General features: G+C 51.9%; 1 protein-coding gene across 1 annotated transcript in view; it reads right to left on the bottom strand.

Annotated features, from left to right (window-relative positions):
- Window positions 1–9,223, bottom strand: part of LOC133352937 (angiopoietin-2-like) — a 45,844-nt gene extending 36,621 nt beyond the window's left edge. Inside the window, exon 1 of the mRNA XM_061568943.1 lies at window positions 7,565–9,223. Within this exon, the coding sequence (XP_061424927.1) occupies window positions 7,565–8,014 (450 nt within the window). The 5' untranslated portion in view covers window positions 8,015–9,223. The remainder of the gene's footprint in view (window positions 1–7,564) is intronic.
- Window positions 9,224–12,738: the final 3,515 nt, after the last annotated feature.

Genomic DNA, 12,738 nt, shown 5'->3' with positions numbered 1-12,738 from the left:
TGCCAGGCTAGGTGCACTTTGTGGCCACGTCAATTGTCGAAGGCTCGCTGGTGGCAGGAGGTCAGGGGTCAGATCCAGGTGTTAGGGTTAACTGAGATGACTGACATATCCACCACCTGTGCTCCCCACTGTGTCACACACACACACAAGGCATCTTTTGCAACTGCAAACCCCATCAAGCGCGTACACACACATGCACATGTGTATGTGTGTATACGCACACACATACACACACGTGAAACTCATACCCACACATACACACACGTATAACTCATACCCACACATACACACACACGTGAAACTCATACCCACACATACACACATGTGCAACTTATACCCACACATACACACACACACACACGTGTAACTCATACCCACACATACACACACGTGAAACTCATACCCACACATACACACACGTGAAACTCATACCCACACATACACACATGTGCAACTTATACCCACACATACACACACACACACACACGTGTAACTCATACCCACACATACACACACGTGAAACTCATACCCACACACACACACACGTGTAACTCATACCCACACATACACACACGTGAAACTCATACCCACACACACACACACGTGAAACTCATACCCACACATACACACACGTGAAACTCATACCCACACATACACACACGTGAAACTCATACCCACACATACACACACGTGAAACTCATACCCACACATACACAAATGACAGAGATTCCCCTGGACAGTATAGCCTACGCAAGCTGTTGGGGCAATAGCTTGTAAGCAAGTACACAAAGACAAAGATGTCCCGGATAGGCTACACAGACTCTTGGGGCAAGTGCTGTAAATGAGCGCCTATGATGGTTGGCACGGCACACGAGGGGGTGGGCGGTCAGCACCACGCCCGGCCGCCTTTGTCTTGCCCGTGGCGACATTTTACACACCGGACCAGGTACGCATTTAAGGCTGAGCCGACCTAGAGGAGGCCCAGAACCGGTTCAGATATAATTAATCATCACTATTGTTGGCCATGAGTGGGACTCTAACACACACGTGCGCACACGCACGCGCGTGTGGTATTATTATTATTATACAAACATAGTCAAGACTGCTTACTAAGCAAGCACATGGGGCACTTGCAAAGCTCAGAGAGCCACGGGGAAGAGACGGGAGTGCGTTCCCCGCCCCCTCCTTTCTGCGTGTTCATAACCCCGTTGCCTTCTAAAGTCCGTAGAGCGCGCGTTAGTGAATAACCTCTACGCCGGGGACAGCCTCGCTGACAAATCCCGTGGCGGTCAAGCGGTGCGTGCTGTCTGTCGCCGCCACTCGCGGGCTACGGCGGAATGAATCTGGCCAGATGGCCTCATATTCTCGCACTTTGGGTGGGGGGGGGGGGGCTCGAGTGTGGCCCCCCTCACACCCCCCCCCCACCCCCCACACTCGGGGGTCATCTCGGTTTTGCGTCAGCCGTTGAGTCTGCGCAGACAGCGGCTCGCTAAAACAAGCCCTAATTTCTGAGTTGTTTCTGCAAGAGGCGCTGTAAAAGCGGTATCGAACGAGGGCCGTGGAAATCACGTTGAGGCGGGGTCGATCACGGTGACGTGGTGGTCAGTGTTCGCTCGCCCCGTGCGTGGAGTTATGGAACGGGGATCGATAGAAATGAAGAGCGATTTCCATTCCACGCTCAACCCCAGTAGTACCTGAGCAAATTGGCACTTACAAGGCGGAGAGGAAAGTGGAAAAAAATGACGAAATGTGCGGTGGACACCTACAGTAAGGGGTCTATCTGCCCCATGGATTGTGATGATGATGATGATGACGATGATGCTTAACCTCATGCTGGATCGCATGCTTCAAAATCCGCGACGGCTCATTGGCTACAAAATGTCTCGTGCACGCGGCAATCCCTCCATCTATCACGGACTCGATCTGTGGGGGTCCACAGCTCCGCCTTGTAAGTGAAAATCTCCCGAAAGATTAGTCGGTCAATCTGACCGGCTCGATGGACTTCCTCCTGCTGCGATGACCGGTACCCAACAGACTTCGTCAGCCTTGCCGCTTGCGTTTAATTTAGTGCGTTATTCATGATAAAGGTTTTTTTTGGGTTAGATCGCGTAAGTATAAATGTGTCGTAAACTTCCAGCACCCAACACACCCGGTAAGGTTTGTCACGTAAACAACGCGCTAGTTAATCTACTACTTCAGCCCAGCGGTGTGTTGGAGAGTAAAGCCACAACATTTACTATTTGAGTAGTACGACGAGTTATGTAAGACAAGCGTTAATGATGAACGGATGCTGCCACGGTGCGTAACGATTAGCTCACGACACTTGCAAATCCCCTAGGTCGACTCAGCCTCAAATGGAGCGATGTGTAAACATCGCCAATAGGGAGACAAAGGCGGCCGGGCGTGAGGCTAGCTTACCCACCCGCTTCATAGGTGCTCGCCATCAGCACTTGCCCCAGGAGTCTGTTAAGGTTGCACGGTGACTATTGTGTATTGGTCTCTATGTAAGGGTAGCGGATGGAAGAAACACATCATCGACGTGATGCCGACCCCCGCGCTCGGACCGGTCTTCTTGGCTCAATAGACGAACGCCTTGACGTCTGGATTTGCTCATCGTTCAAAAAACTACCGGAGACGTCTCTTGTGTCGGCATTTCAGAGTAACTCTGTCGCCATCGTCAGATGTGGCCGTAGGTGTCCCTTCGGTTGGCCGAGTCGCATTTGGATGTAATTTCCTGCGCTAAAAAGAGAAAAGACCCCACTTATTTTTAGAATTCGCGTTTTTATACACTCTCGTCTCGTTCCACGTGTTTGTGATTTTTGCGGCTCACGCTGCGGTATTTATATAAAGTGCTTCCAAAAAAGCGCCGCGACTGAGAAGATTTTTTTCTATTTTTTTTACGCACTAAATGTTGGGTTGAAATAAAACATTTTGTGCGTTTGCGGAGAAAATAAAGTTTTTTTTTACGAACATAACTATCGTGACATTTCACGGAAGCCAAGAGACAAAATCAAGGAGCTACAAAGTGGTCGTTTGTTTGTAATGAAACAGGAGAAATAACTCAAACCATCTCCAAGCGAAATCGTCCTTTTTTATTTCAATACCTCTTTCATGTCCGTTCGGTTTGTGCGGCATGTCGCCAGGCATGACGTTCCGATGGTGCCGTTCCCTCGCGCGGGGAGGTTACTCAGCAACTGTTCCCCTTTGCCGAGCATGCTCTCGGCACGAGGAACGAAACGTCGGACCACATCGTGCGGACGCAAACCCGAAAACGCATCGGAGAGCCGTACGGCACGACCGTTTTGTTTGAGTAAGTTGAGTAACTTTACATTTTACGAGGTGGGATCGTTACATTGGAGCAATGTGCTGTGATTTATGCTTTCGACTTCATTCTACAAAAAAGAGACGAAAAGATCGTGTAACATTTCGTGTCGATCGTGAGTGCGATAACGGAGACGCCACTTAATGTAAATTAAACATTTACATTGTCCTTCGGGGAAATGTAATTCATAGGATGCAGTGGCACCTCTAGCCCACACTTTGATCGATAGCCATCTCTGCTGGACTGCCGAGGTCTCTCCAGGACCTCCGATTATCACGGTTGGCTACGTACGGTGGCGAACGGAGTTCAACACACACACACTGACATCTAGATTGACACTGACAGCTGTTCATCATGTCCCGTGGCTGAAGGAGGTTGCCACGTAGCGGCACTTAATTTGAATAAAAATTATGGCATCGGAAAAATCCGTTTAGTGGATGGCTGCGTGCGCCTTCCACATTCCACGGTCAACGGGGGGTTTTGCTTTTAGAAAAGTGACCACGATTAATAAATTACGCCGGACCTCGAGCGATACGCTTCCGTAAACCCCATTACAGTGCCGCACGCCTGACTTGGTGACGCGTATGTCACGACTCGAGTAAACTGTGAACGAGTATCGACTTTCGCGCTTCCATTGGGTCACGATATCCTCGCCGTGACTTGCGATGCGTTCCTCCGAAAATGACAGTAAGCGAAGTAGTGTTAGAAAAATAAAATATATGTATCGGTTGCCCTGAAAATGTATTCCCACCGGTGGTGCATTTGTTCCGCTCTACTTATTTGTGCCGCTTGAGGAGAGGGGATAAATGCGAGGGCCACGTGCTACACTGGTGGAGACAGAGTTGAGACCGAGCACAGAGAGTGAGTGGCAAGCGAATTGCTGCACTTAAAATTGAGCAACAGCTTTACCATGAAGTTTGGAGAGTGGGTCTTAAACTTAACGTTTTTGTTGCGTCGAAAATGCACGGCTATAGACTTACACGCACACGAAGACATTATTTGAGACTAAATCTTAAGGGGGTTACAGATATTTAAAGGGTCAAGGGAATATTCCTGAATGTTGGTTCCTAGAGGGTACTGAATATTCATTGAAGAACAAATATTGTATGGTTTATCCGCTGCTAGATGAAGCCCTATCCACGTGATCGCCATCTGTCATCAGTCTCAGAATGCAACAATCAATCCATCTCGTGGATGCAGGATGGCACAGGTTTGTGAAACTCCCAGCAATGATGCGCTGCAGAGTGACATCGGCATGACAGTCACAGACGATGGATTCTGAAATCCTTCCGTGATAGGGTATGTGAGTGTTGTCCCTCCACATGCCGTGGGGCTATCTTCAGACACCCCAGTGGCTTCCTGCTTGCCAAACGCAGCCCAAGGGACAGGGGCCTCCTGAAAACAATGTATCTTAAGACTCGGGTGAGATTTTCTCAGTCGTATTATGAAGTGCATCTTTTACTTGTAATTCTCCTAAACAGCACCTGCACAGAATACAATTCAATACGGTATATCAGTGATTAGTGAATATCGTTGAAAGGAAGGACATTTTTGCACCTCCCCGGACGTTTAACTGTCTGCAACAATACTGCAATGCTGTTCCCGAAACGTCACCTATCAATATATATATTTCGCTTGCAAGACCACGCGGTGTTATTGATGAATGTGTTCAGTGTTTTGTTTTGTTAAGCATGCCTTGTGCACCACTGCCAACGCAGCAGCAGCAGCAACATAATTCGTTTTAACTTCCTGGGCTGCTTTTTCCGAGTGCCAAGTATAATTGATCTCTCAAAGGCAACACACACACACACGGAAAATATACAACTTTTAAATGCACGCAAATGCACAGCATCCGAGTAGTTCGGCTCGTGATGTATTACTATCTGTTAAGTGTGGCCGCTTGTTTGAGTGGTTAATTGTGGTGGTGGTGGTCGAGACGGAGTGACAACCAATGGAGGGAATAGACACGTGACTGAGCACGTGCGCCAAGGAGATGGAGCTGTGAAATGAGATCGCGCGCAGCAGCTCGTCGGATTATCGCGTCGCGACACCACGAGAGATGGCGACAGCTTCGGGTTGGGTGGGGGAGACCTTCATCTAGCAGCGGATAGATTACGGCTCACATTGATTGTGATGATGATGATGATCAAGATGAGTGGGTGGTGCAGTTCTATAACATAGCCTCGGCGCCTTGAAACCATTTGGTCAGCCTCACTGAAGAGCACACATTCCTTAAAATCATCGCATAATATGTTTATGCATTCAAAAATATGCAGGGTTGCCATGAAAAGCAAATCAGAAGTTCAAAGAAAATTGCTTGGCAGATGTTTACGGCACGTGGACTCTTCCAACCCCCTCCGTCTGTGCGTTAAGAGGCAACAGGCGCGCAGCTGCTTGCCTCGATCCCGATGAAGTGTTAATTTGGAAGAGGCAGGGGGACGGTGTCGCTGTGAACCCGCTCGTGACCGATATCCCTTTGGTCGGCGGAGCTCCGCCAATTACGTTGCGAACAGTTAAAGCAACGTCGACCTTTTCTGCGGGGGGGTGGAGGAGGGGGTTTCCACCCTTCTCTTTTTGAAGAACCACCATTTCTGTGAAATTATGCACGCGCAAAAAAAAAAAGCCGCTGCCAAAAACAAAAAATGCAGCCTAAACTAAACAAGAGGGGAAGTGAAACATCGCAGGCGTTATCCACGTCGCACTTAATTTTATCGGCGACTTAATGAAAGTTCGCGAAATGCTCGAATTGTCGCTTTCAGCCATTTGGCGGTTTTGGCCGATCACCTTGATGATGGTGATCACTCCAACAACAACGGAGGGCGGAGGAGCGACGCTCACAACAACGAGCGGAGCGCCGGATGGCTAAAGCACAGCAAGTTGGTACAGTAGGGGGCACAGGTGGTGCATCAGCTAGTCATCTCGGTCATCTAGGTCAGTCGACCCGTGGCACCTGCTGGGTCTGCCCCGTGACCTCCTGCCAGCGGGCGTTCGACACTTCACGTGGCCTCAAGGTGCACATGGCCTGGCACAAGCGTGGTGGTGACGTCACCGCTACTTAGTGGCGAATGGCGGTGGTTGTTGTTGGTGGTGGTGCAGAAAGCTGCGTCGCGCGAGACGGATCGCCGTCGGACAGGAAAGAAAATAAGGAAGAAAGCAAGGGGGGTGGTGGGGGGTGATGGTGGGGGTGGTGGGGGGTGATGGTGGGGGTGGTGGGGGGTGATGGTGGTGGTGGGGAGGGGGTGGTGGGGGGAAACCTCCCACGGACAGGGAGCCGGGCGACTTGGAGAGAGAGTGGCATTTCAGCGCCGCAAGCCGCACGTCCGTGGCGGTGGTGGGCCCTCGTCCCGCGGGCTCACCAATTACACACATCGTTAGCTGCTGCAGCTGTTAGGTGCCTGGGGTAGGTGGCGGGGGAGGGTTGGCTGCTCCCGTGCCAGGGGCGCGTGCCGCGTGCATGTGCAGCCAGAGGTTAATGCGGGATGAGGCCGGCACGGGCCAGCCTCAGCCAGCGGTTGTGGATTTGATTTCCACCTACGTGTGTGTGCGCGCGTGTGTCTAATTGACGCCGGCTGACATTATTGCTTGAGTCGACTTTAAACGGCGACGGCGTTCCACGGGGGCCTTGTGCTCATCACGAGGACCGATTTTTGCCGAGTCCAAGAGACTCCACAAATTAAGTGACTGGGTTCACCCCTGTTCCCTACAGAGGGCTGCAAGGCTCTCACGCTCTGCATCGCTGCTCCTGGAAAGACCTCGGCTGGCCAGCAGAGATGACCAGTGGTCGCAGTATGGGCTAGAGACGCGCTGCTCCCAGTTGAATTAAAATTTCCCCGAAGGTCAATGTGTAATCATGTCTATGAAATAAATTAACGAAACGCATATGGAGAAATGCCACTGCGTAGTCGTGTGTGCGTGCGTAGCTCTGCTACCTGCCCGAGGTTTCACTCTACACGGCCCGAATCTCCCAGCACGTGGGGCGAAACGTCGGACTAATCGGGCAGAACAGCACGCGACTCAATCCGAAAACTCACCGGAGAGCGTTATGACGAGTGATCGTGATCATTGCCCATTCATCTAACTCCGCAGGTGGGGGGGGGAGTGTGGGTGAGCGTCTACAACAGATGGGGAGGCTCTAGGTTCAGCGCGGGCTGCAGCCCAGCGACAGGTCGAGCGCGCGCGCGTGCGCCAGCAGTTGGGGGGGGGGGGGGGGTGGCGCGCGCGAGCCCCGTAGGAGGCGCCTACCTTGCGCAGCCAGTGCGTGTTGTTCTCCATCGCCACCTCCAGCTGCTGCAGGCGCTGCAGCGCCCAGTCGGGCTCGGCGGCGGCGGGGGGCGGGGGCGCGTCGCGCTGCAGGGCGTTGCCGCTGAGCGACGGCGACGGGAAGGGGGGGCCGCCCCCCGCCGCCGGGGCCGCCCTGCAGCCGGAGCCGTCCGCCGCCGCCGCCCCCACGAGCTCGGGCAGCAGGAAGGTGTAGGTGCAGGCGCCGTGCTGCAGCCGGTGGTAGCGCCGGCCCGAGGCGTCCACGCCTCCCGACGGGGGAGAGGCCGAGCCGACGGAGCGGCCCCCGCCGCCGGCGCGTGCCGAGGAGGCCCCCGCGCCGACCTGGGCCCGCGCTCGGCACGCGCTCATCCCCAGCAGCAGCAGCAGCAGCAGGCAGCAGCTGGACAGCCGCGTACCGTCCCGCACGGCCATGTGTCCTCGACGCGTCGTCCCGGCGGACGAGGAGGAGGCCCTCTGGATGAGCAGCGTTGGGCAGCGAACGCTCCGCTGTCTGCGTCGGTGTCTCTCTTTTCGTTCGTCCTACAAATCTGGCTGCTTCAGGTCCGCTCAGCTAATGGCAACACTTCGGGAAGAGGTGCTTGCTTCTTAGATTGTTGGCTTTTGTTCGCCAGTGGCACTGCACAAATATCAAACGAAAAAAATTAACCGTGAAGAGCTCGTTTCGTACTAGTTGTTCAAAAGGTTAAATTCCGCCTAAATGCAAACGATGTAAGATGAAAATTTAGAACAGCAGGAGTATTTTTCTGACCGTGGTCCTTCATAAAGCGTTGACAAGTCTGCATTGTATTTCCCTATCGCCAGCATCCAACAAGGTAATTAGGGTTGACCGTTTGTTGCGTATAAGTCGTTGTTCGGGCACAGCTCTATCTTAATTAAACTTTGGCACAAAAAAAAACGAAAATTGGGTACGCATTTCCCTTCCTAAGTCCCGGTGGAACAGAATGTCCACTGAAATGTCCTAACCGCAACGCTAAAACGCAGATGTGTTATCACACATTACGCAATTGCAGACAGGCGAGTGCTGACTGCAACCTCGAACGATCTGAGTGGCACTGGAAAGAGCAGAAAAATAAATCGAAGCCCAGACGCAGACTTTGTTTTCTTGAGGCCCTCTCTGGCACCACGGAGAATAACGGAACGTCTTCCTCGCACCAAGGTGCAACCACACTGCGCAGAATTGTCAACCCCCTGGAATGCTTGCCTCGTCTCGGTACGCAGCAGTCGATAACAAAAAAAAAACGGGAACGCGTTCACAGAATACCGGCTTGATTAAGCAAACATCTACTGTTTCGTCTACATTCAGCCACAGATTAGCTGCGAAAACGTAATGCCATTTACTTCTCTCTCCCGGCCTCTGCCCACCCCCCCACGTAAAAGAAGAAAAAAAATTCTACACGCGATTAAAAAAAACCGTACTCTCAAACAGAAGCGAGCCAATCGCAGCCGACAGAGTGTTCCCCGCTACAAGTCCCGGCAGAAAACAGCGAGCCAGGAAAATTGGTCCCAAATCAGGGGAGCCGTTGTGGCATGCGGAGGAGCTTGCCAGCCTTGTGCCCACACGGAGAGGCAGCCCTCCCCTCTCTGCGCTGCCCAGCACTCCTGAAATACCCTGGCCCGGCACGGAAACTCTCCGAACGCTGTCACCGCCGCGGTGGGGAGAGGTTGGGCGCAGGCACCAGGAGGAGGAGGGGGGTGGAGCCGCCCACACTCGCATTGACCGTAGCGCTGGACAACGCGGGGTCTGGGACCCAACCACAGAACGCCCCCACCGACCCTGCCTCGCTGAACCTCGCGTTGGCTCGCAGCCAGGGCCGGATTACGTCTGATGGGGGGGCGATGCGGTGGCGAGATGTTAATTACCTCGCCTGGTATACAGGAGGTTCGATCCCAACCCTGACGCCTGCTCTATATTTGGAGTTTGCATGTCTCTCTCCTCTAACTGGGGTGGATTTTTTCCCCCTACACATTTGGAATCAACATCACGCGTTTGGGGTATTAGGCTGCTGCTATACATTTCCACGTGATAAGACACTTCGTTGAGCTATCATTTGTGGGCAGGTCGCTCCTGAAAAAGAGCTACATAGCTCAGTGGGCCTTTACCTTGGTAGCATAAAAAAAATGTGTTGATAGTTTGTGGGGGGGGGGGGGAGGGAGTCCCCTCCGTGTCTGTTACATACATTCCCTTGACTCTTCTACCACCACCCATACCCGATATTGCCACACACTTTGTTATTAATCCTTGGTGATTTCAGTTTCGAATTTTACGTGCGATGCACGAATTGTAAAGCCAACGGAAAGTATAAATTTTTGTCTGTGAATCATATATATAGTGGCACGTAACTGGTGCTAACATGCACAGCGATTGCACAGCTTGAACAAATGACCTGTGGATATTCGTCATCGTGCTGCGGTCTTGCGTTTCAACCACTAAAAGGCACTTTACATATTTCTATATATATTTGGGGGGGCCATGGGATGCAGCCCCCTAAACCCCCACCCCTCCCCCCAAGTTGATCTGGCACTGCTAGCGGCAGCGGTGCCGCTAACCCAGAATCAGACTCAGAATATTCATATATTGACATTTATTCATAGTGGAGGAATCCGGTGAGCCATCAAGCTGTTTCTCACACACACGTGCCCGGCGGTGTTCGCAAATGTGTCGGGGGCGAACTCGCACATTGGGCTGACCGGAGGAAGTCGAGGGGGGGGGGGGGCAAATTGATGAGGTGGACGAATGTGTCGCTGTATCTTCGCGGAGCTTTGTGATGAGGTCCGTATTTAATTAACTCTTTCGTTTTGATAACTGCTCAGAAATGCTGACACGGCAACTGGAAACGCGACCCGTGCAAGCTATGCACCCTTGGCTCACGAGGGGTTTGTGCAGCTTTTGTTAATTACTCTTTGATGTTGCACTTCGTAGTTTCTTTTTTTTTGCGTTGCTCCACCATTTCAGGGTGGCCGTGTCCCGCTTCCTTCGCGTGCTGCGGCCGTCGCGACGATCATACAACGCGTGTCGAGGAGGTGCAGTGGTGAGCCCACCGCACGTGAAACGTGGAGTTCGTCGGTTCGACTTCCCGGTGCGGCAGTTGAAACAACGCTGCAGGTTTCTTCCATCTCACCCCACCCCCCTCCCTGCTACTGCCTCTGTCCACCCAGCAGTATAGACGAGCAGAGCGCAGTCAGTCGATCGGCAGCTCGCGTGTGAGCAGTCATATATTTTACAAGACGTTTGACCAGCGTGGAAGAGTAGGCGGTCCGTGGGGGGGGGGGGGGAGGTGGGAATACGCTCGCCAGCTCTCTGTGGTGGAGGCCTTTTTGCCAGCAGCGGTGTGGGCGAGCGATTTGCGGGGTAGCGCCTTGTGCCGCCCGCGTGTCGAGAAGGCGAGCGAGGGTGACACGTGAAGGCGGGACGTGGGGTCTGTGCAGACTCTGTGATTGAGGTCGTAGAGAGACGCACGCTGGGAGTGACACTGTGAGACAGCAGCGAGAGGAGGTCACGTGGACGGCGAGTCGCAGGTGGCACGCAAGCCTTGCGCGAGTTAATACACGGGGAGACCGATGGGGAGGGGGGAATGGAATTCACGTTTCAGATTTTGACACTGAATTAATCACACGGCTCTTTGGTGTCTTCCTTTGTCCAGCAGCGATTATAATTCATCACAGTCTGATGAGTCCAGCAATGGGTTACCGACTACCGGTCTTGAGCAAGTTCAAAAGTAGAAAACGCCAATTTTAGATTTGAAGCTTTCGTGACTGCAAGGATTCACACTCTTAGGTTTTTTTGGGTAAAGTAACGTAGGTAAAAAATAAATAATAAAAATAATTCATAAAAATAATATAAATAAAATAATAAATCACGACGTTTCGGAGGCAACACAAGCTTCCGTCTTCAGGTGGAATCGTATCAATACAGCAATTGTGCTGTGATTTATTAGAAAACGCCAACCAATTATGGGGCTTTTAATAGCTCTCCCATGTGTTTTAGGGTTGTGCCTCCTGGTGCTCAGCAGGATATCCGACTTTTTTGCTCCACGTACTGGGAGCTGCTTCCGGCGCGAAACGTCGGAAATTGTGCCGAACGACACGCGGAATGACCTGAAAGCAACCCGCGAACCACTGGCGAAAGAAATAAAATAAAACAAAACTCCTACGCAGTACAGAGGAATTCAAATGAACGGCTTAAGATTTGAGGGAGGATTTGCAATATTGAAAAAAACGCGTGCCAATTCGTAGAAAATTCGTTTTATTTTATTGCGTCCCTACAGAGCTGGGAATTTGGTAAACATCCTTGGGTTGCTGAGGAGAGAGAGAAGCTCGTTTTCATTTATTTTGTTATTTATTTGAAAGCAACTCCCAAGCCTCCTCCTGCGGTTTTGACGACAGAGATTGGCACTGTGGCCTGGCAGCTCTCAACTGTGTCCTGACAGCTCTCACTCCACACAGATTTCACTCCACACAGCCCTCACTCCACACAGCGCTCACTGCACACAAGCCCTCACTTGGCCTGACAACTCTCACTCCACACAGCGGCCCTGCTGCCTGGCTCCCTCTAGTGGGACTAAACATAACCCCCCCCCCCACTCCTCTCGCTACCTCGGGCTACAAACTCAACGGCAACTTCGGTGCTTATTCACCGTGGCCATCGGTGTCAAGATGCTCGCTAGGTTATTGCCTCCATTGTGCGGTTGGCCGCCGAATCGAAACAACAACAACAAGAAGAAGAAGAAGAGGCGTTGTCTTCGAATGATGTAATAATAATTTTAAAAAAATCTCAAATATTTCAAGAGAGCCACAATGCACTGCGTGTGGTGAACACGAGACGGCGGTGGGTCCCGAATAAATCACGGTCACGTGGCCTCGGATCCGCAGGTTGCCCCCCCACCTCCCCCCGTATTTAGTGTGATCCATTTACAGACACCCCACTCACATAATTCACAGGAATTACATTATGAAGTATAGGCGATACCGGAAGTTTAAATATGATAATAGTAGCAGTAATGAGGTGGAGCAGTGGTGCAGCGGTTAGCGCACTAACACAATGAACCCGGCTACCTGAGTTCGATTCCCGAACATGGTTAACACCAGTGGGAAGAGATTTATAAATCCGCAAACTATGGGCCCTCACTCCACCAAAC

The sequence above is a fragment of the Lethenteron reissneri genome, chromosome 42, assembly GCF_015708825.2.
Source record: "Lethenteron reissneri isolate LAM-NWPU_2019-01 chromosome 42, ASM1570882v1, whole genome shotgun sequence".
In the NCBI taxonomy this organism is placed as follows: Eukaryota; Metazoa; Chordata; class Hyperoartia; order Petromyzontiformes; family Petromyzontidae; genus Lethenteron; species Lethenteron reissneri.
Note: the sequence above shows the minus strand (reverse complement) of the source record. Positions and strands in the feature narration are given on the sequence as shown.